Below are 27,759 nucleotides of genomic sequence, written 5' to 3'. Positions count from 1 at the left end.
CTTGCAAGGCTCTAGACCCGCACTCCATTTCACCCCCTTGTGCAGGGCCATGAGACACCCCCAGCTGGCTGCAGCTCCCCCAGCTGCATGGCTTCCCCTCCCTGAAATAGCCCAAACCTGCCCCCCCCCCCGCCCACCATTGATCCCTACCAGGCGCAGCTGCTTGGGCAAAGCCTGCAGTGTGCCTCATTTCCCTTGCAAATCACAGGCCTAAGCAAAAGCACCTAATATCTCTCCTGTAATTACCTGGCTTAGAGAGGCATTTGTGCTGGAAATGTCAATAGAAGTGGCAGGCACTCCATGCTCACACTTCCCCCTGGGGGGCCAGCAGGTCAGCCCCTAATCTCCCCCCCCCCCGACACACATCCATTCGCTCTCTGTGCAAAAGGGAGGAAGAACTAGTGCAGGATCCATATGCAACGCACCCATCACAGACACAGGGTGTAACGCACATATGAACTATCGCACACACACACAGGGTGTAGTGCACACATGCGTGAACTAACACAGACACTCATGGTGTTGCACACACATGCACACGTGACAAGCTCACACATACCACAGCCCCATGACAGCATGGAGAGTCCATGCAGGGACCCAATCCGGAGTACCTGGCACTGCAGCTTTCTGCTGCCCTGCAAACACTGTGAAAAAGGCACCTTGTGTATGAGGGGGCTCTGCAGTCGCTAGCCAGGAGGTTGCCATAATACTTTGTCTACAGGTGACATCCCATCCATTTAACATACACCAGGGGATGGGTCTGAAAAATGCAGCCTAGAGGCTGGCAGGGGGCAGGTTCGGCCTGGGGTGACTGGCTACAGGGTGTGTGGCTGGGCTTGGATGGAGAGACAGACAGATGCCATATGGCCGCAGCCCCTAGTCGTTGGAGCGAGCTGTGGGGGGCTGTGATCCATTTGTGGGCTCTCCCAGGGGAGGCCAGCAGCCAAGGCGGGGTGGGGGTGGGGGCACATGCCCAAGGATCCCAGGCCAGCTCCAGCCTCCACTGCGGCTAATTGTCTGGGAAATGACCCATTAGAGGCAGCACAAGGACATTAGGTCTCCTTAGTCTAGTCCTGCTCAGAATAGCAACCGCTGCCATATGTGAAGGGAGGCAGAGATTGCACCTCTCCCTAGCCCCCATGTTGGGGGGCATCTCCACCAGCCATCCCAGCACCCTAATCTGCTGAGGGTCATCTCCTGGGAACAAATGTCGCCCCAGCCTCTGCCTGCCAACCCTTCCTCTCTCTCCCTTTTCAGCATATGCACCCCCACCCCCAAATCAGCCTGTGCACTCACAGCACAATAATTGGGTCTCTGCTCTCAAACCCACTACTCTGCCGCTGTCCCCCCAAGCCCGAGCTACCAGCCCCCCCATCGCTGTCCCCCCGGCCTCCCCAGCCACTGCCCCCCGACAGCCCCAGCTACCAGCCCCCCATCACTGTCTCCCCAGGCCTCCCCAGCCACTGCTCTCACCCCAGCCCTAGCTACCAGCCCCCACAGTCACTGTCCCGAGGCCTCCACAACCACTGCTCCACCCACAGCCACAGCCACCAGTCCCCAGACTCTGCCCCCTCAACTTCCAGGCTCACCATGGATTCCCCACATGCTGCTCCCTCCCCATCATTCTCCCCAGCCACTGGGTCCCTTCCTGCTCCCTCACTGGGTCCCCATGGATGCCCCCACTGCAATCCCCATACCTCACACGCACCTGCAGCCAACAAGCTCCCCCCTGCCTCAGAACCTAGGCCCATGATGGACTCTCAGCCAGTGCCCCCCTACGAGCCATCCCCAAACCACTGGGCTCCTCCTCACTGCTCCTTGCTTGGGCCCCACAAACACTGGGGCTCCCGCCTCCCCAGACTTCCTGAGCCACCAAGATCTCCACAGGCCACCAGCCATGTACCCCCTTCCACCAGCCCCCAGAGCCCCCCATCCCTGAGATCACCCCTCTCCATAGCCCCTCATATTCTCCAGCCACCAGGACCACTTGTCTCTGGGCACCCCCCCAGTCATGTCTCTCTCTCTGCCCTTCTGAGCGAGGGGGGAGTGAGGCCACTAATGAGCCCCAGAGCTCCCATCACTGCAGTACTCCTGAATTTCTGCCGTTTCCATGGCAACCCTAATACTCAGCGCCCTCCCTCCACCAGCCTGATGCCTGCCCTCCAGATGAGAAGGGAGGATTAACCCCTCACATGCTGCAGCTGCACGGGAGGCGGTAGGGCAGGGGAGAGAGGGGGTGTTCAACACTCACCCTACTGCTACCTGTATTAGACGCAATGCACCCAATTGGCCCATCCAGCCTGGGATCCCTTCTGCACCCCCACCCCAGCTCAGACCTATGGGCCCATCCAGCCTCGGATCCCCTCTCCACTCAGTGCTAACATAGCCTGGAGACGGATACCCTGCCACCCCCCAGCACAGGACAATCCCTGGCTGCAGGCAGGCGTTTCTTCCTGATCCCAGCGCTCATGTGCCTGTCCTGGGACAGTTCCCCGGTAACTCCTGTGCTGGTCAGAGTGGCTGCAGGGGAACTAGAAACACAGACACCGCCTCCCAGAGGTGCTGGAACTAGGGGTGCTGCAGGGGCTGCTGCATCCTCTGGCTTGAAGTGGGTTCCATTATATCTAGGGTTTGCAGTTTTGTTTAATGGCTCAGTGCCCCCGCTATACCAACTGTTTCAATGCCACTGGCACCTGCAGCCATTGGGGTGAAACACTAGACCTCATGCCCAGCCCCTCGAGGCTGGACTAGGGGGCAAAGGCCCCAGCTCCTGTCCCCCACCCCTGAGCCAGCCAGTCCCCTGCCCTGGGGGTGGGTCCCAGAGGTCTGAGTGCCCTTCTCTGTAGAATGTCCTCTGTCACAAGCCCTGGCCTGTTGCACGTGCACACACATACACACGTGCACACTTGCACGCGCTCCCTTATGGATCCTCTCACCCAAGAGAGTTCAGCTCTCAAACAGCTCTTTACAATAAACTGTATTTCCGCCTCATAAGGCTGGGAAGAGCAGCCTAATAAATTCCCCTCCCGTGTACTGCAGCCAGTCGGACGGAGCTGATGCTTGCTTTCTCTGTTCATCTCCCCCACCCCCGATTCCCAGAGAAATCGCTTTCGCTCGGCCCTGGAATTCAATTGCGCTGTGTCTATCGGCAACGCACACGTTCTCTGTGTCATACTTCATGAATTACAAAGTGCTCTCCCTTCATGCCAAAGAGACTCAGTGCCCAGAGCCTCCTGCGGCCCCCATCACAGCCCCCCTGCCACCCCAGCACTACTCTGGGATTGCAGTTGGAGCTACGAAATTACTGACTTTAGGGCAACATCTCATGGCATCTCCCCATGCCCCAATGCATCAGCCCCAGGGGTCCATCCAGCCTGGTATCCCCTGCCCCTGCCTCTCCAGATCAGCCCCATGGGCCCATTCAACTTGGTATCCCCCACCCACGCCGATCAGACCCATGGGTCCATCCAGCCTGTCATCCCCCCTGCCAGCAGGTGTCAATATGGGTGCTTCTGAGAAAGAATGCTTAATTCCTGGATCCCCTGGGATACACCACATGGCAGGGGGCAAGGCTCCTTTCTGAGTGCTGGAGATGATCCCCCAGTGCCCTGAAGCCTGGATTCAATTACCCAAGTGCCAACACGGGCATCTCACTAAACCAGGTCAGCTAGTGGAGGCTGCACTGGAGTCATGAGTCTATCCCCAGCTCTGGGAGGACAGTGGGTCTAGTATCGAGAGCTGGGAGTCAGGACTCCTGGGTTCTAGCCCCAGCTCTGGGAAGGCAGTGGGACTAGTGTATAGAGCTGGGGGCTGGGAATCAGGACTCAAGAGCTTTTTCACAGCTCTGTAACTACAACTTCCTTCCCAGGGGCTTAGACTCTCCAATGGTTACCAAGTCTGGAGCTGGGCTCAGCTCCACAGTGATGGGCATCTCAGATGGAGAACAGAGGCCAGCCTTTGGCTGGCAATAGATAGCAGATTGATGGAGAAGCACAAAGCCCATGGCATACTGGGCCCCATGGGGCTCCACATTCACTGGCTCTGTGACCCTCACAGGTTAGCTGAGGCTCTGGACAGTGACCCTGGCCTCTGAGAGCCGCAGCGAGCCACGTGGGGAGCAGCAATTAATTAATAAAACCATCTGTGCGTGAGGCCCATAAATCCTTGGGCTGCTTTAACCTGGAGCGGGACACACCGTAAATAGTGTCACGATGCCATAACCATGGGCCCAAGCCGGGGCTGCCTTGATTAGCATATTAAACTGCCGCTTGAGTAATAATTAACGAGCGGGTTAATGCCATAAATCGCCTGCTGGCAGGGAACTGATGAAGACCACCAACTGTTTGGCAGAGGGATGGAAAGGAGGGCAACTGTCCTGCCAAGGATGGAGCAGACACCCAGATTCTGCCCACTGACGAGCCAGGTCTCCTGCTGTAACCACTAGAGACCCTTCCCAGAATTGGAATAGAACCCAGGAATCCTGGCTCTCAATAACCCCCACTCCTCTCCTAGAGCCAGGGACAGAACCCAGGAGTCCTGACTCTCAGCTCCCCCATCTCCGAGACTTTCAATACATTCCCCCATTCCCTCCTGTCCCCCCCACAACACACCATAGACTTGCAGTACATTCTCCCATTCCCTCATGTCCCCCACCCCAAGGCAGCCGGGTCACGCTTTCCAGGATTGTGTCTCCAGCCAGCTGTTGTCTTTTGGATTGTCTGTGTGTCCAGTGAGCCAGGATGGATAGACCAAAGTCCCCTGTCGCCCACTGGGGAGGAATCTGTCCTTGCTTTGATGTGTGTCTGCAAACCCTGCCTCCCCCTGCTCTCCCTGCTGGATACTGCAGGCTCAGCATCTGCCTGCTCGCTGGGGGAATTCGAGGGGCCGCTCTGCCAGAGCTTAATGACAGAGGAGCAGACAAGGGAGGGGGGGCACGTTGGCATTGTCAGGGAGATCCTCGCCTCCCTCTCTCTCCATCTCAGGGTGAGAGGGGCCTGGGGAACCCCCATCTGCATTATGGGGAAGGTGGCAGATGAGGAATGAAGGAGTGAGAGGACTGGAGAGAGTGGGGAGGTGGAAATGGAGGAGAGGAGGCAAGGGGGGGAGGGGAAGGGAGAGAAGGGTAGGGAATGAAAGGGAGAAGGAGAACAAGAGGGGAAGGAGACAAAGAAGGAATCCAAGGAGGGACTGAGAAGAGGGACTGGGGGAGGGGAAGGAAAATGGCAGAGAAAGGAAGGTGGTGAAGAAAGAAGGATGTGAAAGTGGAGTAAGAGAAAAGGACAGGAGAAAAGAGGAAGAGAGAGATGGAGATAAAGGAGCAACTGAAGGAAGGGGAAAAGAGAAAGGAGGGAGAGAAATCCTTGCAGAGACGGTGGGATGGGAGGAGGGGGCAGCACCTGACCTGCATGCCCCATGAGGCCCCATACGTTGGGGGGGGGGGCTTGCTGCATGGCACTAATCATGCACAGCTGGTGAGGTACCATGGGTCTGAAGGCAATACGGGGGGGAGATGATGTTAACCCCTTGCAGCCTTGGGGGTGCGTGATCTAAACACACACACCTCCCACCGCCTGCATGAGCACAAACCAGACAGGTTATATACACCTCCTGGCAGCACAGCGCCCCCTAGTGCCATGCTGGGGCCAGCACTGACTGAGAGGAGACTGCCCCCTAGTGACCTCCCCCATCCCCTAGCACCATGTTGGGGCACTGGGGTCAGAACTGACTCTGAGGGGACAGCACCCCCCCCCATCCCTTCCCCCCTTCACCTCAGCACTGACCACCAGGGAGAGTGCCCCAGGGCTCAAGGGGCGGTCTCCCATCCAAGCACTGAACAAGGCCCCAGGCTGCTTAGCACAGGCTCCCACCTTGCCAGGCTCTCAGGCCATTTCAGCACCAGGGCCAGCAGCGCCAGCAGCCCAACGGAGAGAGCCGACCTCTGCTGCAGCTCCCATGCCCAGCGCCCCCCTGCTTCACTTGGCCACAACTGCAGCTGCGGGGGAAGGGAGGGCAAGCAAAGCTGCAGGCAAAACCCACTGCCAAGCACAGTCTCCCTGAGCAACTGAATCCCCCTTGGCTCTGCAGAAACCTGCCCAGGCCTTTCACTCCCAGCCAGGCAGAGATGCTGGCAGCCTGGGGGCACCGGCCCTGTCAGGGGCAGCCAGGAGAGGGGCAGTTTGCTCCCAAGAGGTGCTAGGGGGTGACCCACCATGGGCAGGCCGGGAGCCCCCCACAAGAGCACCTCCTCTCACAATAGGTCAGAGCAGGTACCCACTGCTCACATCCAGCCCATGCCCTGTGGGGACTGGAGAACCCCTTGCACAGTCAGGTCATGGCGGGGCTGTCTGGGTCCTGAGCTCACACAACCTGCTGACCTGGCTAATCCAAGCTGAGCTCATCACTAGGCCCAGGCTTGGCTCATTAGCTAACAGGGGATGGACAGAGACTGGAATAATAGCAACACAAACAGGCCAAGGCCAGGACCAGCAGATAGAACCCAGGAGTCCAGACTCCCAGTGCCCCCACTCTAACCACTAGATCTCCCACCCCTCCCTGAGCTAGCGATACAACCCAGGAGTCTTGGCCCCCCAGCCCCACTCCAGTCCACCAGACCCCACTCCTTTTCCCTCCTCACGCAGGAGATAATCCTGCCGCCTGGGCAGGGAGAACTGATCCATTAAACGGTGGGGCGCTCTGGACATGATGGAGAAGGCCAGGGGTGTGGGGATCGGGGGGGGGGGCTGGCAGGACACCCCAATGTGGTGATCCTAGCCCAATGCCCCACTCTCCAAAGGCTACCCGTGGGCGGGGGTACAGTGCTCCCAGTAGCCACCAAGCACCAGTCAGCCAGCTGGGCGGCCCAGGTGTTACATAATGTGCAGGGTGAGGAGTGCTACCTACTTATCGCATGTGTGTGTGTGTGTGTGTGGGGGAATGACAGGCAGACCCCCTCCCCAGCAGGTCTCTTTTTCATCCCTCCCTTCATCTCCATCCCTCATTCCTTTCGCTTCTTCTTTCACCCCTCCCTCTCCTTCCTTCCTTCCCCTCCTCTTCTACTTCCCTCCACCCCCTGGCTTCAACAGGATGTAACTGTGAAGCCAAGCGCTGAACAGACCGCATAATCCATTCCCAGAGGCTGGCGGGGGGGAACCTACCTCTTCTCCCAATGGCACAGCCCCCCTCACCAGTACTTACCCCTCACCAGCTGGGAGTACACGCCAGCTTCTAGGGATCCAGGGCGTCAAGGAAGGGGGATCCAGCAACCAACCAAATGTGTTCTAGTGGGGGGGATGGGACCCAGGACTCCTGGGTTCTATCCTCAGCTCTGGGAGGGGGGTGGGATCTAGCAGGTCAAAGGAGGAGGGACTGGGTTCTATCCCTGGATCTAATAGGGCAAGTCCCTTCTGCTCTCTGTGCCTCAGTTTCCTCCTCTATACAATGGAGTTAATGATACCTACCCCCCGCCGGCAGGTGCGAGTTAGCTCTTTGGTGCCCTCTCTGGCCCTCAAAGCAGGAAAGAGTGATGGGGGTGGGTGCTAATTCGCCCTGAGCAGACAATTCTGCCCTCCAAGCACCTATGTCTCACTCCGTCACCTGGGACCGTCCCATCCCCACACACGTGGGGCAGGGGCTAAGTAGCTGACAGGGTGCTGCAGGATCGAGGGGAATGTGTTTGTATAAGGCAGCTAGTGATCCCACCCCCAAGACTCATTTCCCTCCCCCTGTGCTCCCCCACACTTCCCCTCCCCAGTGCTCCCGTCACAGTCACCCCCATCCCCACACCTGACCCCAGCATTCGCCCACACTCACCTCTCCACAGTGCCTCCCACACTCACCCCTCCATCCCCACACCTGACCCCAGCATTCCGCCACACTCCCCCTCCCCAATGCTCCCCTCACACTCACTCCCACCCCTACACCTGATCCCAGCACTCTCCCCCACTCTCCCCTCCACAGTGCTCCCTGCACACTCACCCCCCATCCCCACAACTGACCTCAGCATTCCCCCACACTCCCCTCCCCAGTGCTCCCTGCACACTCACCCCATCCCCACACCTGATCCCAGCACTCCCCTATCCCCAGTGCTCCCCCACACTCCCCCTCCCCATTCTCCCCTCACCCATCCCCACATCTGACCCCAGTGCTTCCCCACACTCCTTCCTCCCCAGTGCTCCCCTCACTCACCCCCCATCCCCACACCTGACCCCAGCACTCCCCCATGTTCCTCCCTCCCCAGTGCTCCCCTCACACTGCCTCCATCCCCACACCTGACCTCAGTGCTCCCTTCACTCACCCCCATCCCCACACCTGAACCCAGCACTCTCCCACACTCCCCCCTCCCCAGAACTCCCCTCACACTCACCCCCCATTCCCCCACCTGACCCCAGCATTCCCCCACACTCACCCCTCCCCAATGCTCCCCTCACACTCCCCCTCCCCAGCGCTCCCCTCACACTCACTCCCATCCCCACACCTGATCCCAGCATTCCCCCACACTCACCCCTCCCCAACGCTCCCCTCACACTCCCCCTCCCCAGCGCTCCCCTCACACTCACTCCCATCCCCACACCTGATCCCAGCATTCCCCCCCCACTCTCCCCTCCACAGTGCTCCCCTCACACTCATCCCCCCATCCCCACACCTGACCCCAGTATTCCCCCCACTCCCTCCTCCCCTGTGGTCCCCGCACACACACCCCATCCCCACACCTGATCCCAGCACTCCCCGACTCCCCAGTGCTTCCCACACACTCACCCCCATCCCCACACCTGATCCCAGCATTCCCCCCCACTCTCCCCTCCACAGTGCTCCCCTCACACTCATCCCCCCATCCCCACACCTGACCCCAGTATTCCCCCCACTCCCTCCTCCCCTGTGCTCCCCGCGCACACACCCCATCCCCACACCTGATCTCAGCACTCCCCGACTCCCCAGTGCTTCCCACACACTCACCCCCATCCCCACACCTGATCCCAGCATTCCCCCCCACTCTCCCCTCCACAGTGCTCCCCTCACACTCATCTTCCCATCCCCCCACCTGACCCCAGTATTCCCCCCACTCCCTCCTCCCCTGTGGTCCCCGCACACACACCCCATCCCCACACCTGATCTCAGCACTCCCTGACTCCCCAGTGCTTCCCACACACTCACCCCCCATCCCCACACCTGATCCCAGCACTCCCCCCTACTCTCCCCTCCACAGTGCTCCCTGCACACTCACTCCATCCTCACATCTGATCCCAGCATTCCCCCCTTACTCTCCCCTCCCCAGTGCTCCCTGCACACTCACCCCATCCCCACACCTGGCCCCAGTACTCCCCTATCCCCAGTGCTCCCCCATCTCCACAACTGACCCCAGCACTCCCCCACACTCCCCCTCCCCAGTGCTCCCCTCACACTCACCTCCATCCCCACACCTGATCCCAGCACTCTGCCATGCTTCCCCACCCCCAGTGCTTCCCTCACACTCACCCCCATCCCCATACCTGACCCCAGTGCTCTCCCACACTCTCCCTCCCCAGTTCTGCCCTCACCCCATCCCCACATCTGACCCCAGTGCTCCCCTCACACTCACCCCCTAGCCCCACACCTGACTCCAGCACTCCCCCATGCTTCCCCCTCCCCGGTGCTCCCCTCACACTCACCCCCATCCCCACACCTGATCCCAGTGCTCCACCACACTCCCCCCTACCCAGTGCTCCCCTCACTCGCCCCCCATCCCCACACCTGACCCCAGTGCTCCACCATACTCCCCTCTCCCTAGTGCTCCCCTCACGCTCACCCCTTTCCCACACCTGACCCCAGCACTCCCCTACACTCCCCCTCCCCAGTGCTCCCCTCATGCTCAACCTCCATCCCCACACCTGACCCCAGCATTCTCCCACACTCCCCCTCCCCACTGCTCCCCTCACACTAACCCCATCCCCACAGCTGACCGCAGCATGCACCCCCTCTGCCCACACACTCCCCTCTCACCCCATCGCCAGAGTGGGGCTGGGCACAGCTGGCACAACCCCCTGCAAACTCACGCTTCAGCTCACTTGCTCAGAGAGTACGAAGGTTTTGAGGCACTGCCCTGCGAATGGGGGGAATTGTGCTGGGGGGAGGGGACAATTGGGGGACAGAGGGGAATGAGAGGAGTTTGCCAGGGCTCAGCTGGTGGTGAGTGGGGCTGAAACAGATGCTAATGTGGGGAAGGGGTACTGGCCAGGAGAAGCAGGGGGCTCCCCCAACCCCAATCCGTTCCGAGTGCATGAGGGCTCAGGCAGGCAACCAGCACCATGTGGGGCACAGCAACCCCTAGACACAGGAGCAGAGTTTGATCAGGGTCAGTGCAGCAGTCAGCCGTGCCCCCCCCTCCCAGGTTTGAGATCTGAGATGAGTGTGCCGTTCTCAGCCTGGGCACCCAGTAAAGACGACACACTGATGGCAGGACCCTCCCTGCTTTCCTCCCCCTACCCACAACACAAGTTTGCCAGGGGTCAGGTACGGAACAGACCAAGCATTGACAACAGGCCCCTCCCCACCATTCCCATCCCCTCACCCATAACACACATTTGTCAGGGCTCAGCACAAGTGCCAAAGAACTCGCAGTACAGCTCCCCATCCTCAAGATCTGAGACAAGTTTGCCAGGACTCAGCTATACAGACCAGAGGGGATGCATTGACCCCATGACCCGCACTCAACCTGTGATACAAGTTTGCTAGGACTCAGCTAGCAATGCCAGCAGGACGCGGATGAGTTGAAAAGTTGATCAGGCACAAGAAGTTCTCTTCATGACACTCCAGCAATGCCTGGCTGGGGCCCTCCCCTGCCCTGGCTGAAGCAGTGGGGGTTGGGGACAAGGATGGGAGGGAGGAGGGGCATGGGGGGTGGTGTGGAAGGGCAAGATCAGGAGAGAGAAGGAACCCTGGGGAAGGAGAGCAGGATTCATCAATGACAGGAAGGACTGGAGAGCTACATGGGGAGAGGGAGCCACTGGGGAGGTGGGAAGAGGAGATACTGAAAGGGGAAAGAGCATGGGGTACTGGGGGATGCACTGTGAGGGGAGGGAGGTACCATGAATGGAGGGAGGGGAGGAGAGGAAGGGGATATCAAGAGGGGAGGGGATACTGGGAAGAGGGAGAGAGGGGACATGGGGAGGGAAGAGGGGAGGTAGGAAATACTGAGGGAGAGAGACCATGAGGAGCAGGGTTGCATGCCACATGGGCCAGGAGAGAGCAATACCTGTAGGTAAGGGGCCTCACCTACTATGCGCGCAGCAGGTAAGGAAGGCTGTGTGGTTAATGGCAAGAGGCACTGCGTGGGGGGGAAGGATGAGATACTGAGGGAAGAAAAGGTGGGATACCAGGGAGGAAGGGGGATGCTCAATTACCATGCCCACTGCAGGTGAGGAAAGGTGTGTGGTGGATGGCGAAGGATGCTGTGTGGGGGAGGAAGGGATACCGATAATGCAGGAGGAAGCAGATAGCAGAGAGGATGCCAGGGTGAAGGGGTCCTCACCTAGCATGGCTGCCATGGGTGAAGAAGGGCATGTGTCTGAGGATTATGGGCAATGTGCAGGAGATAGAAAGAAGGGGAATCCAGGGAACATTTGCGGGGGAGAAGGAGGAGGAGATACCAAAGGGGATACCAGGAAGGTTATGGGGGGGGGGAAGAAGGAGGGGATACCGGGGAAGGTTATGGGGGGGGAGAAGGAGGGGATACCTGAGAGGATACCAGGGAAGGTTATGGGGGGAGGTGGAGAAGGAGAGGATACCGGAGGGGATACCAGGGAAGGTTATGGGGGGAGGTGGAGAAGGAAAGGATACCGGAGGGGATACCAGGGAAGGTTAGGGGTGGGGAAGAAGGAGGGGATACCAGAGGGGATACCAGGGAAGGTTATGGGTGTGTGTGTGGAGGAGGAGGGGATACTGGAGGGAATACCAGGGAAGGTTATGGGGGGGAAGAAGGAGAGGATACCGGAGGGAATACCAGGGAAGGTTAGGGGTGGGGAAGAAGGAGGGGATACCAGAGGGGATACCAGGGAAGGTTATGGGTGTGTGTGTGGAGGAGGAGGGGATACTGGAGGGAATACCAGGGAAGGTTATGGGGGGGAAGAAGGAGAGGATACCGGAGGGAATACCAGGGAAGGTTGGGGGTGGGGAAAAAGGAGGGGATACCAGAAGGAAGAGTCTCTGTCATGCCTGCCATGGGTGAGGAAAGCTGTGCAGTTGATGGCAATGGGCACTGTGCAGGGGGTCAGATGGTATGTGGAGGAGGCAGAAGAGCATATAGGGGGATAGCAGGGGGAAGGAGAGGACATCAGTGGGGAAGGAGGAGGAGATACTGGAAGAAAGGAAGAGTCCCAACTTACTGCGGCCACCAAGGGTGAGGAAGGGCCTGTGGTTGACGGTGATGGGCACTGTGTGGGTGCTGGGAAGGAGGGGATACTGGAGGATATCAAGGGAGGCAGGATGGTATGAGGAGGAGGGAGAAGGCTATACTGGGGAATACCAGGGGAAGGAGGGATATCAGAGGGGAGTGTGGAGGAGATACTAGGAGAAGAGAAGGGTCTCCACTTACTGTGGCCACGGAGAGTGAGGAAGGGGATGTGACCAACAGCAATGGGCACCATGAGAAATCTGAGAAGGAGGGGATACCAGGGAGAAAGAGGATACTAGGAGGCAGTTGGGGATACCAGGAGGGGAGAAGAGGTAATATTGGGGGAAATATGGATACTGAGGAGAGAGGAGGAGAAGGAAAACAGAGAGATGGGGCTACTGGGAAGGAGAGAGGAGGGACGAGGACGTACCAGGGGAAGAGTGGCGGAGAGAGGAAAGGATACCTAGTGCGTATGGGGGGAGGGAGTTGGGGATATCAGGGGAGGAGGAGATACTGAGGAAGAAATAGGGTAGGGAGAAGGGCACACAAGGTGGATATGGGGAGAAGATAGAGGATACCAAGGAAAGAGTAGATAAGAGAAGAAGGGATACCAAGGGAAGAGTAAGGGAGGGAGGAGGGATACCTGGTGGATTTGAGAGAGGAGAAGGGGATACCAGGGAGGGAAGAGGGGAACCTGGTGGCTATGGGGAGAGGAGGGGATATCAGGGAGGGAGGGAGGGATACTGAGGAAGGAACAAGGGAGAAGGGGATACCTGAAGGATATAGGGGAAATAATGGAATACCGGGGGGATACCTGGAGAAGAGTAGGGGAGGGAGAAGGGCACATCAGGTGCATATGAGGGGGAGAATAGAGAATATCAAGGAAGGACTAGGGAAGGGAGGAGGGGATATTGGGGAGAAGGAGGAGAGGGATGAGAAGTACCTGGTGGATATGGGGAGGAGTAGGGGATACCAGGAAAGGGAGGAAGGGATACTGGGGAGGAGGGGCTACTGAGGAAGGAAGAGGAGGAGGAGGGAATACCTGTTGAATATTGGGGGAGTAGGGGATATCAGGGGAACAGGAGGGGAGGGATGTGGGGATATCTGGACATTGGGGAAGTAGGGGATACCAGGGGAGGAAGGGTGGGGATGCAGGGATACCTGGTGGATATTGGGGGAGTAGGGGATACCCAGGGAGGGATGATTCGGGAGGGAAGCGGGGATACCTGGTGGATATGGGGGACAGTAGGAGATATTGGGGAAGGAGTTGGGGATACTAGGAGATACCATGGAGAGAGAAGGATATATTGGGAGGAAAGAGGGGATATCTGGGGAGGGTTCCCACTTACCATGGCCGCCACGGGTGAGGAAGGGCGTGCGGTTGATGGCGATGGGCACCGTGCCGTGCTTGTTGTGGAAATGGTGCACGTGGTGTGTGGTGCTGAGGCTGGAGGACACTCGTGCCGCCCCAGCTGGCCCAGCCAGAGCCGCCAGCGCAGCGGCCATGAGCACAGCCCATGGCACCCCCTGCCCTGCGCCCCCACCCCTGCTCCTCCTCCTCATGGCGCAGGGCGCCGGAGAGGGGCGGGCGGCCCCCAGGGGAGTCACGGTGTCAGATCCCAGGCACGACGCAGTCCATACCGCGGGTTTGCTCGGCGATGGCAGAAAAACACCCCTCAAATCACCAAAAATCCACCTGGCAAAAAATACTGAAAAGTGGGGGGGTGGGGGGGATGAAAAATTGTTAACCCCCCCTCAAAAAAAAATCCAAAGTGCCAAAAAAATAAACTCCAGGGTCAGATCCACGGATAGATGGTCGACGGCTCAGGACTCCTCTCCTCTTCTCCCCCGCCTCCACTTCCACACTCCTTGATTCACAGAGAAGTCCCCATCCTTCAGTATTCGGCAGCAGCACTGTACATCCAGCTTCCCCTGGGAGGGAAGGACGGGAGTGGGGCGAGGGGGATGGGGAAGCATCAAAGGGTCCCCAACATCCAGGGAAAGGAGGAACAAGAGAAAAAAGCCAGAGGACAGGTGCAAAAAAAGAATTGAAATAAATGAGAAAAGGATGGGTTTCAATTAGAGTCGTGCATCATCCTTCAAGGTGGGCAGGATGGAGGGATGGAGACAGACAGGAGAAGGAAGAGAAGAAAATAAGCGAATGAGAAAAGGCGAGGGAAGGCTGTGAAGAGGAAAAAAGCCTCTGAATTCAGGGCAGGGACATGGAGCTGAGGAGGTGGCAGGCGAGCGATGGCTGGGGCGAAGGATTGCCGATGGAGGGGGCCGGCGAAGGAGAGATGGGGGTAAGAACTGCCGATGGAGGGGGGCTGGTGAAGGAGAGGAAAGAAAAGGATGAAGGCGAAGGCAGTGCGCGGAGAGCGAACGAGGGGGGGAGCCGAGTGGAATGGCACAGCGCTCGCTGGAGTGTGCTGCAGAGGAGAGGGATGGCTTGGAAGGAGGGAGCCAAGAAGGGGGGTCGGCGGAGGGAGGGAGGGGATGGGGGGAGGACCAGAGCACCGAATCGCTCCGAAATCTAATGACAGCGTTTCCAAGCTACTTAATTCATTGCACCTGGCACCCCCCCAAGGCTGCTGAATTACTGAGGCTCCCCCCCCCAGCCCTCCTTGCTGTCAAAGGGAGGGAGAGCTTGTGAGATCTCTTTACAGATGCAGCGCTCTCCTCCCTGATCTCTTTCTCGCTCCCCAGCTCTCCTCCATCTTCAATTCTTTCCCCGACCCCTAGCAGCAGCGGGCTGGAGTCCGCCCCCTCCCTGAGACCAGAACTGATCCCCTGTATCTTCACTCCTAGACAGCGGAACTGACCCCCTGTATCTTCATTGCTCCCCATTCTGGACCCCCACCCCTTTGCCTTTTGGGCAAGATTGGGATGCAATCTACAGACTGAGTCCAGGCGCAACATACCCCCAACACCTGATTATTTACCCACTCTCCCCTCCAAACTCTGTAGAAGAGAGAGACCTCCCCATACTGCCCTTCCCCCACTCAAAGTGATCATATCCCCACACAGTTTCTTCCCCCCCAATCACTTTGCTCCCCAGCTCTGAGATTCTGCACCCCCTACACACACACCCTATGCATACAGACACACAAAGTTGCACACCACACGCACAGGCATGCGCAAATACATACATGTAGGCACACACACACACACAGGTGTGCACACACACACACATAGGTGTCCAAACACAAGCACAATGTTTTCTCCAGAGCAGTTTGCCTTTTTCCCCAGCTGGAGATTGCGGGAGGGGGGGGGCAGAATCACTGACAGATAATTAAATACTGTACACTGGGGGTGGGAGCTGGGGAGGCTGTTTTTCTCCCCGTAGCCCAAGGCTAATGAAAAATCTGACTGAGATAAAAATCCAGGAGGCTGTGTGATCAGAGGAGCCCAGCACGGGGTGGGTGGGGGAAGGGCTGAGCACAGGCCTCTCCAGCCAACCCACTGCCCAGGGAATTTGCTCACTGGAGGAGGCCAGGCTGGGAGCAGCTGGGAGTTTCCCCCACAGCCACAGGGTTCCTGTGCTGTGTCCCACAGTGCCCCCTGCTGGGACTGGAGTAGCTGGGAGTCCCCCCAACAAGCACACCCACCCCACCCCTCACAGCACCCCCTGTGGGCGGGGCCAGGACTGGAGTAGCTGGGAGCTCCCCCCAACAAGCACACCCACCCCACCCCTCACAGCACCCCCTGTGGGCGGGGCCAGGACTGGAGTAGCTGGGAGTCCCCCCAACAAGCACACCCACCCCACCCCTCACAGCACCCCCTGTGGGAGGGGCCAGGACCGGAGTAGGCGGGAGCTCCCCCCAACAAGCACACCCACCCCATCCCTCATGGCACCCCCTGTGGGAGGGGCCTGGGCTGGAGAAGGCAGTAGCTCCCCCCTAAGCCAGCCCCGCTCCCCACAGCGCCCCCTGTGGGAAAGACGAGGCAGCACAGGGCTGGGATTCCAGTGCAGCCCTGGCCTGATCGATCTTTGCCAAAGATCACCGGTCTCCTGCCGTGTTTGTGGGGAACGCAGTGCAAACACCCAGCAGGCAGAGGCCTCGGACAGCAGGGGCTAGGCTGACAAAGCCTGACATAGGGGCCCCATGCAGGAGCTGGGGGACAAGGATCAGACTCACCGAGCTCAGGGATGGGGGCTGGACGGGCTGCGTGTGGAGCCAGGCTGTTGAGCCCAGGATTTATTTGGTACTGGATCCATGGTGATCAGAGCCGGATGCTGCTGTGTGTCCAGAGCGGGGTTGGGGGAGCACGCAGGAGAGTGAACCTCACTCACACACAGTTCTCTGTCAATGTACCCCCCGCCAATGTACCCCCCTTACTACACAACCCTCACCAGTGCACCCCCACTCCCAATGTACCCTCTTACTACACACAGCCCCTCAATGCACTCCCACTGCCAATGTACCCCAATGTCCCCCCCTTAGTACACACAGCCCCCCACCAGTGCACTCCCCAATGCCAATGTACCCCCATTACTACACACAGCCCCCCACCAGTGCATCCCCCACTGCCAATGCACCCCCACCAATGTACTCCCCTTAGTACACACAACCCCCCACCACTGCACCCCCTACTGCCAATATTTCCCCACCAATGTACCCCCCCTTAGTACACACAGCCCCCCACCAATGCACCCTCACTGCCAGTGTACCCCCCTTAGTACACTCACCCCCCACCAGTGCACCCCCTACCACCAATGTACCCCTGCCACTGTACCCCCCTTAGTACAAACAGCCCCCCACCAATGCACCACTGACAGCGTACCCCCACCAATGTACCCCCCTTAGTACACACAGCCCTGCACCGCCAATGTACCCCCGCCCTGATCACCTCACGCAGCGCCCCCACTGCTGGAGAGTCCTCACTTTGGGAGGGGGGATGCGCATATGGAAGGAGGATTGGCATACTGGGCACTCGGCAGCAGGGGAGGGGTGAATATATGTGGCACACTGCGGGGCTCAGCAGTGCGGGAAGGGCTGGGTCTCATGGTTGGGGGGGCGAGAGAAGGATCAGGAAATGGGGGATCAAGCCTCTTTTTGGGGCTGGGGAGGGGGGAAACAAGTTCCTGCAGAATAGCCACGACCTATAGTGGTTGGATTATCCCCCCTCTCCCTCCCATCCGACACACTCTTGTACCCCAGCACCACCCCCCCAGCTGAAGGGGAGAGCTGTATTCTATTTGCCAGCCCTCCCTGCGAGCTTCCCCCTCAGCCAGCACTCCTGCCCCACTCTCTACAGCACCCCCTGCTGGAAATGCCCAGGAAGGAAGGTCCTTTCAGTTCCCACCTGGGACTCCAATGCTGTGAACTTCCCTATGGCAGTGCCCTCAGCTGGGACTCCATCCTTCACTCCCTGTGGTGCCATGTCAGAGTATGGAGGGGGCTGGGGAATGGCTGGCCTACCAGCAGCTCACCACCTCTCCCTAATGAAGGCAGCTGAGCTCACCAGCCCAGTGGTGGTAAATCACCAGCGATGAGCTCATCCTGCCATGATGTCACACACACCCCCAGCTGGGCCAGGAAGGGGGAGGGGCCCCAGCGCTCAGGGGAGATGGGAGGTTGGGGTAAGGGGGCGGGGACGTATCAGCAAAGGCAGCAGATGGGCAGGGGGCAGAGAAGCAGAGGGAGGGGCAGGTGGATGTAACTGTACTAGGCCAGAGGTAGCCAAACTGCATGGAGAAACATTCGGGGAGCCATGGTGAGGCTCAGGCCAGCCCCCTGGGGAGCCGTAAGGGAGCATGACCCAGCTCTGCTCCAGTCCCGCCCCCAGACCGATCCCCAGCTCTGGCCCCAGCCTCAGCCCCCGTTTCTGTGTTCCCCCCCCCCCCCCCCAGAGCTGCAGCCTTGCTCCCAGTCCCAGCTCCGGGAGGAGGGGGGCACGGACAGGGGGAGAGGGGGGCATAAATCTCAAAAGTTTGGGGACCACTGTACATGGGGGTACTGGACATGGCAAGATAGGTGTAACAGGGGTGCCCAAGGGTCCCTAGCCCTGTTCTGCTGGTGCCTCTCAATCCCGACTCACAGCCCCTGGCAAGCCCAGCCCCGGACTCCACACCCCTCAATCCCGACCCGCAGCCCCTGGCTAGCCCAGCCCCGGACTCCACGCCCCTCAATCCCGACCCGCAGCCCCTGGCTAGTCCAGCCCCGGACTCCACGCCCCTCAATCCCGACCCGCAGCCCCTGGCTAGCCCAGCCCAGGACTCCACACCCTGCCCAAGCTCCACCAGTGCCCCTCAATCCCGACCCGCAGCCCCTGGCTAGCCCAGCCCTGGACTCCACACCCCTCAATCCTGACCCACAGCCCCTGGCTAGCCCAGCCCCGGACTCCACACCCCTCAATCCTGACCCGCAGCCCCTGGCTAGCCCAGCCCCAGACTCCATGCCCCTCAATCCCGACCCGCAGCCCCTGGCTAGCCCAGCCCAGGACTCCACACCCTGCCCAAGCTCCACCAGTGCCCCTCAATCCCGACCCCCAGCTAGCCTAGCCCAACCCAGGACTCCACACCCTGCCCAAGCTCCACCAGTGCCCCTCAATCCCAACCCCCAGCTAGCCCACCCAGGACTCCACACCCTGCCCAAGCTCCACCAGTGCCCCTCAATCCCGACCCCCAGCTAGCCCAGCCCAGGACTCCACGCCCTGCCCAAGCTCCACCAGTGCCCCTCAGTCCTGACCCGCAGCCCCTGGCTAGCCCCTCCCCCTAGAGCACCAAGACAGACCGTGCTGCAGTTCTGTGACAAGAACCAGCCGGCTGAGGCTTCTCAAACTCACTGCATGTCTGCTTGAGGCCAGGAGGACAAAGCTCATGGCCCCAGCATTAGCCTTCCCCCCAAAACACACACACCAGGGCCAGGAGCGGGCGGTCAGCCCTGCTGCCCATGGGCAGCACAGCTAAACCAATGAGGAATATTTCCCATCTGGCCATTTCCACCCGATAAAGCCGTCTCCCTAGACCCCGAGTGCACGGCCGCCCTCCCGGGTCACTGCTCACGTGGGCTGAGCAGGGCCTGGGCGAGCCAGTGCTGGAGTTGGACAGGGCCATAAAGAGGACCCTGACCCATGGCACTCCAGGAAGCAGGGCTGGGCCTTAGCAGGGGACGCTCTCCCCTTGCAGCTAGCGCTGGGCCCAGCAACTCAGCATTCAGGCTCCCATCCCCATAAAGTACTTGAATGAGCCCCCAGGGGTCCTCCGCTGCCCCACACCAGGACCCCACTCTACACAATCCTGAAATGCTACACGACCCTGACACTCCCCGTTCTCTACGTGAACCTGACGCACCCCACTCCCCCTCCATGGCCCTGATGCGCCCCGTTCCCACTACATGACCCCAACACACCCTGTTCTCTACAGGAACCTGATGCGCCCCGCCCCCAGTTCAAGGCCCTGCTGTGCCTCGTTCCTACTACATGACCCCAACACACCCCGTTCTCTATATCAGTTCTCAAACGTTTGTCCTGGTGACCCCTCTCACATAGCAAGCCTCTGAGTGTGACCTTCCTTGTAAATTCAAACCACATTTTTTATATATTTAACACCATTATAAATGCTGGATGCAAAGCGGGGTTTGGGGTGGAGGCTGACAGCTTGCGACCCCCCCATGTAATAACCTTACGACCCCCAGCTTGAGAACCCCAGCTCTACATGAATCTGACATGCCCCGCTCCCCCTCCATAGCCCCAATGCGCCCTGTTCCCTCTACATGACCCCGACATGCCTCATTCCCACTACATGACCCCGATGCACCCCACTTCCCCTTCCTGGCCCCGGCGCACTGTGTTACCTCTACCCAGCCCCGACATGCCCCGCTCCTCTACCCGGCCCCGACGCACTCCACTCCCCCTTCCTGGCCCCGATGCGCCGTGTTACCTCTACCCAGCCCCGACATGTCCTGCTCCTCTATCTGGCCCCAACACGGCCCACTCCCCCTTCCCGGCCCCGACGCGCCGTGTTACCTCTACCCGGCCCCGACGCGCCACACTCCTCTACCTGGCCCCGACGCGCTGTGTTACCTCTACCCGGCCCCAACACGCCTCACTCCCCCTTCCCGGCCCCAACGCGCCGTGTTACCTCTACCCGGCCCCAACGCGCCACACTCCTCTACCTGGCACCGACAAGCCGTGTTACCTCTACCCGGCCCCAACACGCCCCACTCCCCCTTCCCAGCCCCCACGCGCCGTGTTACCTCTACCCGGCCCCAACGCGCCACACTCCTCTACCTGGCCCCGACGCGCTGTGTTACCTCTACCCGGCCCCAACATGCCCCACTCCCCCTTCCCGGCCCCAACACGCCGTGTTACCTCTACCCGGCCCCAACGCGCCACACTCCTCTACCTGGCACCGACAAGCCGTGTTACCTCTACTCGGCCCCAACACGCCCCACTCCCCCTTCCCGGCCCCGACGCGCCGTGTTACCTCTACCCGGCCCCAACGTGCCACACTCCTCTACCTGGCACCGACAAGCCATGTTACCTCTACCTGGCCCCAACGCGCCACACTCCTCTACCTGGCCCCGACAAGCCGTGTTACCTCTACCCGGCCCCGACGCGCCACACTCCTCTACCTGGCCCCGACGCGCTGTGTTACCTCTACCCGGCCCCAACACGCCCCACTCCCCCTTCCCGGCCCCAACGCGCCGTGTTACCTCTACCCGGCCCCAACGCGCCACACTTCTTTACCTGGCACCGACAAGCTGTGTTACCTCTACCCGGCCCCAACACGTCCCACTCCCCCTTCCCGGCCCCCACGCGCCGTGTTACCTCTACCCGGCCCCAACGCGCCACACTCCCCCTTCCCGGCCCCAACGCGCCGTGTTACCTCTACCCGGCCCCAACACGCCCCACTCCCCCTTCCCGGCCCCCACGCGCCGTGTTACCTCTACCCGGCCCCAACGCGCCACACTCCTCTACCTGGCACCGACAAGCCGTGTTACCTCTACCCAGCCCCAACGCGCCACACTCCTCTACCTGGCACCGACAAGCCGTGTTACCTCTACCCAGCCCCAACACGCCCCACTCCCCCTTCCCGGCCCCGACGCGCCGTGTTACCTCTACCCGGCCCCAACGTGCCACACTCCTCTACCTGGCCCCGACAAGCCGTGTTACCTCTACTCGGCCCCAACACGCCCCACTCCCCCTTCCCGGCCCCGACGCGCCGTGTTACCTCTACCCGGCCCCAACGTGCCACACTCCTCTACCTGGCCCCGACAAGCCGTGTTACCTCTACCCGGCCCCAACACGCCCCACTCCCCCTTCCCGGCCACGACGCGCCGTGTTACCTCTACCCGGCCCCAACGCGCCACACTCCTCTATAAAATCGGGAGTCACCCTACTCTACACAACCCCGAACCACTACAGTTTGAGCATTGGCCTGCTAAACTCAGGGTTGTGAGCTCAATCCTTGCAGGGGTCATTTAGGGATCTGGGGCAAAAATCTGTCTGGGGATTGGTCCTGCTCTGAGCAGGGGGTTGGACTAGATGACCTCCTAAGATCCCTTCCAACCCTGAGATTCTATGATTTTATGACTACACAACCCCAACACACTCGGCTTCCTCTACACGACCCCGACACACTACACTACCTTGACACACCGCACTCCCTCTACCCAGTCCTGAAACACTACACAGCCCGCTCCCTCTACATAACCCCAGCATGCACACATGCTACACAACTCCATACCAACACATATTCACACTATACAACCCCAACAGATACACGCACAACCCCCTCCCTCCTACACAACCCCTCCATAAATACAATCCTGCCATACAACCCCCACAACGCACACAATCCTGCCACACACACACGGGATCCATGCTATGCAATGCAATGCCCTTGCCTCCAAACATGCAATCCTGATACTATACAAGCCCATCAACATGCCCTGGTCCATGCTTCCCATCCTGCCCCCAAATGGTCCTTGGTAACACAATGGAGCCTCCCTGAGGAAGGTTTGCACAGGGGGGCGAGGGCAGCAAGGTGCTACTGCCAAATGCCAGGATCAAAGCAACAGATGCTGAGGATAGGGTGGGTGTGCGTGTCCAGACTCCTAGGCTCTGTCCACAGCCCTAGGATGGGAGTGGGGTCTCCTGTGTTATTTCTGGGGCGGGATGTGCGGGTCGGGGGGCTGGGAGCCGGGACTCCTGGGTTCCATTTGCAGCTCTCAGAGGGAAGGGGAGTTTAGTGGTTCGTGTGGGGCAGGACTCCTAGCTCCCAGTCCCAGCTCTGGTAAAGGCAATGGGTCAGAAGCCTCTTGGGGGGGTGTTGGAGGAGTCACATATTGTGTGTCCCCTGTGCTGCATGTTTGCCACACACCAAGCTCCGGCAGCCAGCACAAGCTGTTTGTGAGCTATAAATACGAGGAGATGGATAGAATGACAGACGGGGTGGGCGTCCATCCGGGGGCGGGCAGGAACCAAAGTGGAATCCAGCTCAAAGTGAGCACCAGAGACAACCAAACTCGCGCTGCAGTCACAATCCACAAGGCGAATTCCAGCACTTGGCCCTGGGGGTAGTTTTGAGAGATGCCAGTCACCAGTGTGATGCAGGCAGGACATGGGGCTGCAGGCGCTAGAGGAGAGGGACCAGGACTCCTGACTTCTGTTTCTTGCTCTGGAGGGGAGGGGAGGGAGGTTCTAGTGGTCAGAGTGGTGGGACTGGGAGTCAGGACTCCTGGAATCTACTTCCCGCTCTGCCGCTGAGGTGCTGTATGGTCTGGGTGAATCATTTCCCCTTTCGGTGCCTCAGTTTCCCCTCTCAACCGTGGTTTATTCATCTTGTGAACTCTTTGGGGCAGGAAGTGTCTCTCCCTACGTGTGCGCGGAGCCTGGCACAACAGAGCCCCAACCTGAGATCTCCCAACCATCCCCCCCCCTCGAATTCACTAGACCCCACTCCCCTCCCCCAGCTGGGGAAACACCCCAGGAGTCCTGACTCCCACTCTGGCGCCAAGCCAGTGCTCCCCTAGGCCCTGCCTCATGTAACCTTCTTCCGTTCTGCCATTATTCAGTCAACACCTGAGAACCCAAAGCTAAGCTGTACTGATACAGAAACTGCAGTTTCCCCTGGCGGGGGGAGGGGGGACAGTAATGCAGGGGAGACTGCAAAGCTAACAGCCTGACACAGCCATGATAGCGAGGCACTGCCACAGCCTGAGGGGACAGGGCCTGACACCCCAGATCAAACCAGGAGCCCATCCAGCCCAGGGATCCAAGTGCCAACTGCTTCACAGGCCAGTGCCAGGAACACTGCAGCAATGAGAACCCCGGCCCCTGCCCTGAGCCAGCTCCCTCCTGACCCCAGCAGGGGGAGGTCTGGCTAAGTGCTGGAGCATGAGGTTTATCTTCCCCCGCTCCACTGGCTACTTTAGCCCTCCCAGGTCTAGCCCTGGATGATCACATTAGCTCTGAAGACATCTGGGCCTTCTCGGGCTCCAGCACCGCCTTGTGCCCCCAGGCTGAGTGGGCACAGCGAGCGTCTGGAGCTGAGATCCCAGAGTGGGGAAAGGCAGGCGAGGATCTCCTTAGGTAATTAGAGCTAGAGAGTGCTATAGGGATGGCTGGCTGGGGCTGGGTAGTCTCTCCCTCCCCCCATTCCTAGCCCTAACCCTGTGTGCTCTTGTGCTGTGCCTGGGGCTGGGAAAAGGCATCTCCCAGGGAATCCCAGCCCGCACTTGTGGGGCAGGGTCCCCTTTGGGTGAACGTGGGTCTCGCTTTCGCTGGAAGGGAAGGGTTATCAGCCACACAATGTGCATGGGCTTTGCAAGGGAGACCGGAGCTCAACCCCACTCTAAGCAGGGGAGAATCTTCAACCTAGCCCGCAGGGGGCGCTGTCAGGGAGGGGGATGCCGGGCTAACAGCCCCAGACTCCTAGGTTCTACCTTCCACTTTCATGCTTCCCCCACATGCCCATTCTTTCTCCAGTTCCTGATGATTTAGTCTCAATACTCCCCGGCTGTGAACTGCCTGGGGGCCTTGTCTATCACTGCACATCCCAATGCAGACGTGTCCCAGGGCACAGACAGTCCCTGCCCCAGCTCAGCACAAATATAACGCACTGCTCCAGTGCTGAGGGAGCAGGGCCTCTCTTGGAAACTCCTGGACCAAATAACCCCAAATTGGCCCCATTTACTCTAGTGGGACACCAATTTCCAAGCAATCTGCCTCTGAACACACATTTTAGCACACACTGAAAAATGTAGCTCCGCTCAAGTCTTCTCTGGTATAGACACACAAGGAAAATGACTTCCAAGTCATACAGCAGGTATAGGCAGGGCTGGATTAACTTTTTGTGGGCCTGGCGCCAAATGTATTTGTGGCCCCCCCCCCCCCCCCCCGGGGAATGATTGTAAAAGGGGCCAGGGGTAAAAGCATAGTGGGGCAGGAGCTAGGGTTGGTCTCTGGCGCAAGGGAGGGGTCAGGGTAAACTGCAAGCGCAGCAGGGCTGGGGAGGGGATAAACAGGATCCCCCCTGCCCATATAGAGCTGGTACCTACCTGGTTCTAGCCCATTCTCTTTGTCTGTCTCTGCACTGAGCTGCCCTTCCTCCCGCAGCAGCAGGACTGGTTCTCTTCCAGCCCTCTGGGGTAGGTGTTGGGAGTGCGAGGAGAGGAGGCTAATGTGGTTCCTCCTATAACTGGACATTTAGTTTCCAGTCGGCACTGCTAACCAGACGCTCAGGTCCCATTTTCTACTGGAGTTTCCAGTCTAAAACTGGATACCTGGCAACAGGGCTGTCAGAAAAGCCTGAGGGGAGCGGGGGAGAGGCAAGCGATCATTTTTAAAAGTAAGAGGGCTAAGCCTTAAGGGGGTGGGGGGGAAGTGGTGGGTGGGCTAGGGAGTGGAGAGGAGCTAGTGGGCAGGGCCATGTCTGCTGTACTGCCCAGGTAGGTTGGAGACTGTGAGGATAGGCTGACACAGTATCCAGGGCCAGTGTGAGGATATTTTGCACCCTAGGTGAAACTTCCACCTTGCACACACACACACACCGGAGCAGTGCTTATTATACATTTTCAAAAATGAATCCAGTGGAGTCACATCTTGCACAGGGGTTAGGTTCTAAGGTCAGCACGTAAGAAGAAAATTGTGTATAGCGAAAAATTACCATAAACAACAGTATACACAGTATGCACTGTATACACTAGAACAGCGGTCCTCAACCTACGGCACGCATGCCAAAGGTGGCACGTGAGCTGATTTTTTTTTTTATTGGCAGGCTGTGGGTCCTAGCCACCGCTGAGCCTGCTACTGGCCTGGAGTTCCATTCACTCAGCTGCCAGCTAGGGTCCCAACCGATGACTCTGCTCAGCCTCCTGCCATTCACCCAGGCCAGCAGGAGGCTGAGCGGGGCTGGTGGCCGAGACCCTGGCTGGCAAGGGACCAGCAGCCAGAACCCCAGACCGGCAGTGGGCTCAGCGGGGTCGGCGGCTGGGACCTCAGCCCACTGCCAGCTGTGGTCCCAGCCACCGGCTCCGCTCAGCCTCCTGCCGGTCTGGGTAAATGGAACCCCAGGCTGGCGGACAGAACCTAGGGTGAACAGAACCCCAGACTGGCGGACGGAACCCCAGGCTGGTGGACGGAACCCTGGGTGAACGGAACCCCAGGCTGGCAGACGGAACCCCGGTGAACAGAACCCCAGGCCGGCGGACAGAACCCTGGGTGAACGGAACTCCAGGCCAGCAGATGGAACCCTGGGTGAACAGAAAGAACCCCAGGCCAGCAGACAGAACCCTGGGTGAACAGAAAGAACCCCAGGCCAGCAGACAGAACCTGGGTGAACAGAAAGAACCCCAGGCCAGCGGACAGGACCCTGGGTGAACAGAAAGAACCCAAGGCCGGCAGACGGAACCCTGGGTGAACGGAACCCCAGGCCGGCAGACGGAACCCTGGGTGAACGGAAAGAACCCCAGGCCAGCGGACAGAACCCTGGGAGAACGGAACCCCAGGCCGGCAGACGGAACCCTGGGTGAACAGAAAGAACCCCAGATCGTTCCACCCAGGCCAGCAGGAGGCTGAGCAGAGCTGGTTGGGACCTCAGTGGACTGAGCGGAGTTGGCGGCTAGGACCCCAGCTGGAAGGAGCCGGCCCACTGCCAGCCCTGCTCAGTCCACTGCGGCTGAGTGAACAGAACCCCAGGCTGGCAGCAGGCTCAGTGGTGGCCGGGAAAATAAAGTGAGGTACCTTGATTGTTCTTGTAATCTAACTTATTTTTCTACAGATCACTTGAAAATCACACAGGATCTCGACAAACCACTTAATGATCGTTCCAAATATTGTAAAAAAATGTTCGGGTGCAGGGTCTGGCCAGGAGCTAGGGTGAGGGAGGGGGCTCAGGGTTGGGGCAGGAGGTTGGGGTGTGGAGCACTTACCTGGGGCAGCTCCTGTTTGGTTCTCAGGATGGGGGTGGGGATGGGGGGGGTGCAGGTTTCAGGGCAGAGGGCTGGGGGTGAGTGAGGGGGGGATGCAGGAGTCAGGACTGGGGAGGTGTGAAGAGTGCAGGGGTCAGGGCTGGGAGGTGTCAAGGTATGATTCCCCCACTCTGAACCTTAGTGTCCAAAAGATTTCTGGCCCCCAAACCCTTCCCTGGGGACCCCCAGACCCAAACCCCTTGGATCTCAAAACAAAGGGAAATAAACCATTTCCCTCCTTTCTTCCTCCCAGATTCTCCCTGAGAGAGAGACAGTGATCCTAACACAGAGAGAAATCAGGCTTTTCCTCCCCCCCTTCTCTCCTTTCTTCCAACAATTCCCTGGTGAGACCAGACCCCGTCCCCTGGGGTCTCACACAAGAATAAAAAAATAATCAGGTTCTTAAAAAGGAAAAGCTTTTAATTAAAGAAAGAAAAAAAATAAAAATTATCTCTGTAAAATCACGATGGAAAATGTTACAAGGTCTTTCAGCTTATAGACACTAGAGAGAAGCCTCCCCCCAGCACAAATACAAGTTGCAGCAAACAGAGATACAATCCTTCTAGCAAAATACACATTTGCAAATAAAGAAAACAAACATAAATCTAATCCACTTTCTACCTATTACTTACTATTTGAATAGAATAGACTTTTTCAGAAGATTGGAGAGTCTGTATACACGTCTGGTCCCTCCCAGACCCCAGAGAGAACAAAGAAAAACCCAAAAAGCACAAAAAAGGCTTCCCTCCACCGAGATTTGAAAGTATCTTGTCTCCTGATTGGTCCTCTGGTCAGGTGTTCCAGGTTTACTGAGCTAGTTAATCCTTTACAGGTAAAAGAGACATTAACCCTTAACCATCTGTTTATGACAGGAGGTGTGAGGGAAGTGCAGGGGTAAAGACGGAGCTGGATGTGTGTGAGGGGGTGCAGGGGGCTGGGTGTGTGTGGGGGTGCAGGAGTCAGGGCAGGGGGCTG

The 27,759-nt window shown here is 59.0% G+C and overlaps 1 protein-coding gene across 30 annotated transcripts in view; it reads right to left on the bottom strand.

Moving 5' to 3' along the window:
- The window catches only part of NRXN2 (neurexin 2), a 339,529-nt gene that overhangs the window by 109,408 nt on the left and 202,362 nt on the right, over window positions 1-27,759 (bottom strand). For 2 of the 30 annotated variants that reach the window (XM_030569300.1, XM_030569301.1), the window contains exon 1: window positions 13,714-14,807. The exons of 26 other annotated variants lie outside the window; for them this stretch is intronic. In XM_030569300.1, the coding sequence (XP_030425160.1) occupies window positions 13,714-13,927 (214 nt within the window). In that variant the 5' untranslated portion in view covers window positions 13,928-14,807. Of the gene's footprint in view, window positions 1-13,713; window positions 14,808-27,759 lie in introns of those variants that run through there. 2 more of the 30 variants (XM_030569298.1, XM_030569299.1) reach the window with 1 other exon arrangement.

Source organism: Gopherus evgoodei, chromosome 7 (genome assembly GCF_007399415.2).
Source record: "Gopherus evgoodei ecotype Sinaloan lineage chromosome 7, rGopEvg1_v1.p, whole genome shotgun sequence".
Taxonomy (NCBI): domain Eukaryota; kingdom Metazoa; phylum Chordata; order Testudines; family Testudinidae; genus Gopherus; species Gopherus evgoodei.
The sequence above is the reverse complement of the archived record's forward strand: the minus strand, read 5'-3'. Positions and strand labels throughout refer to the sequence as shown.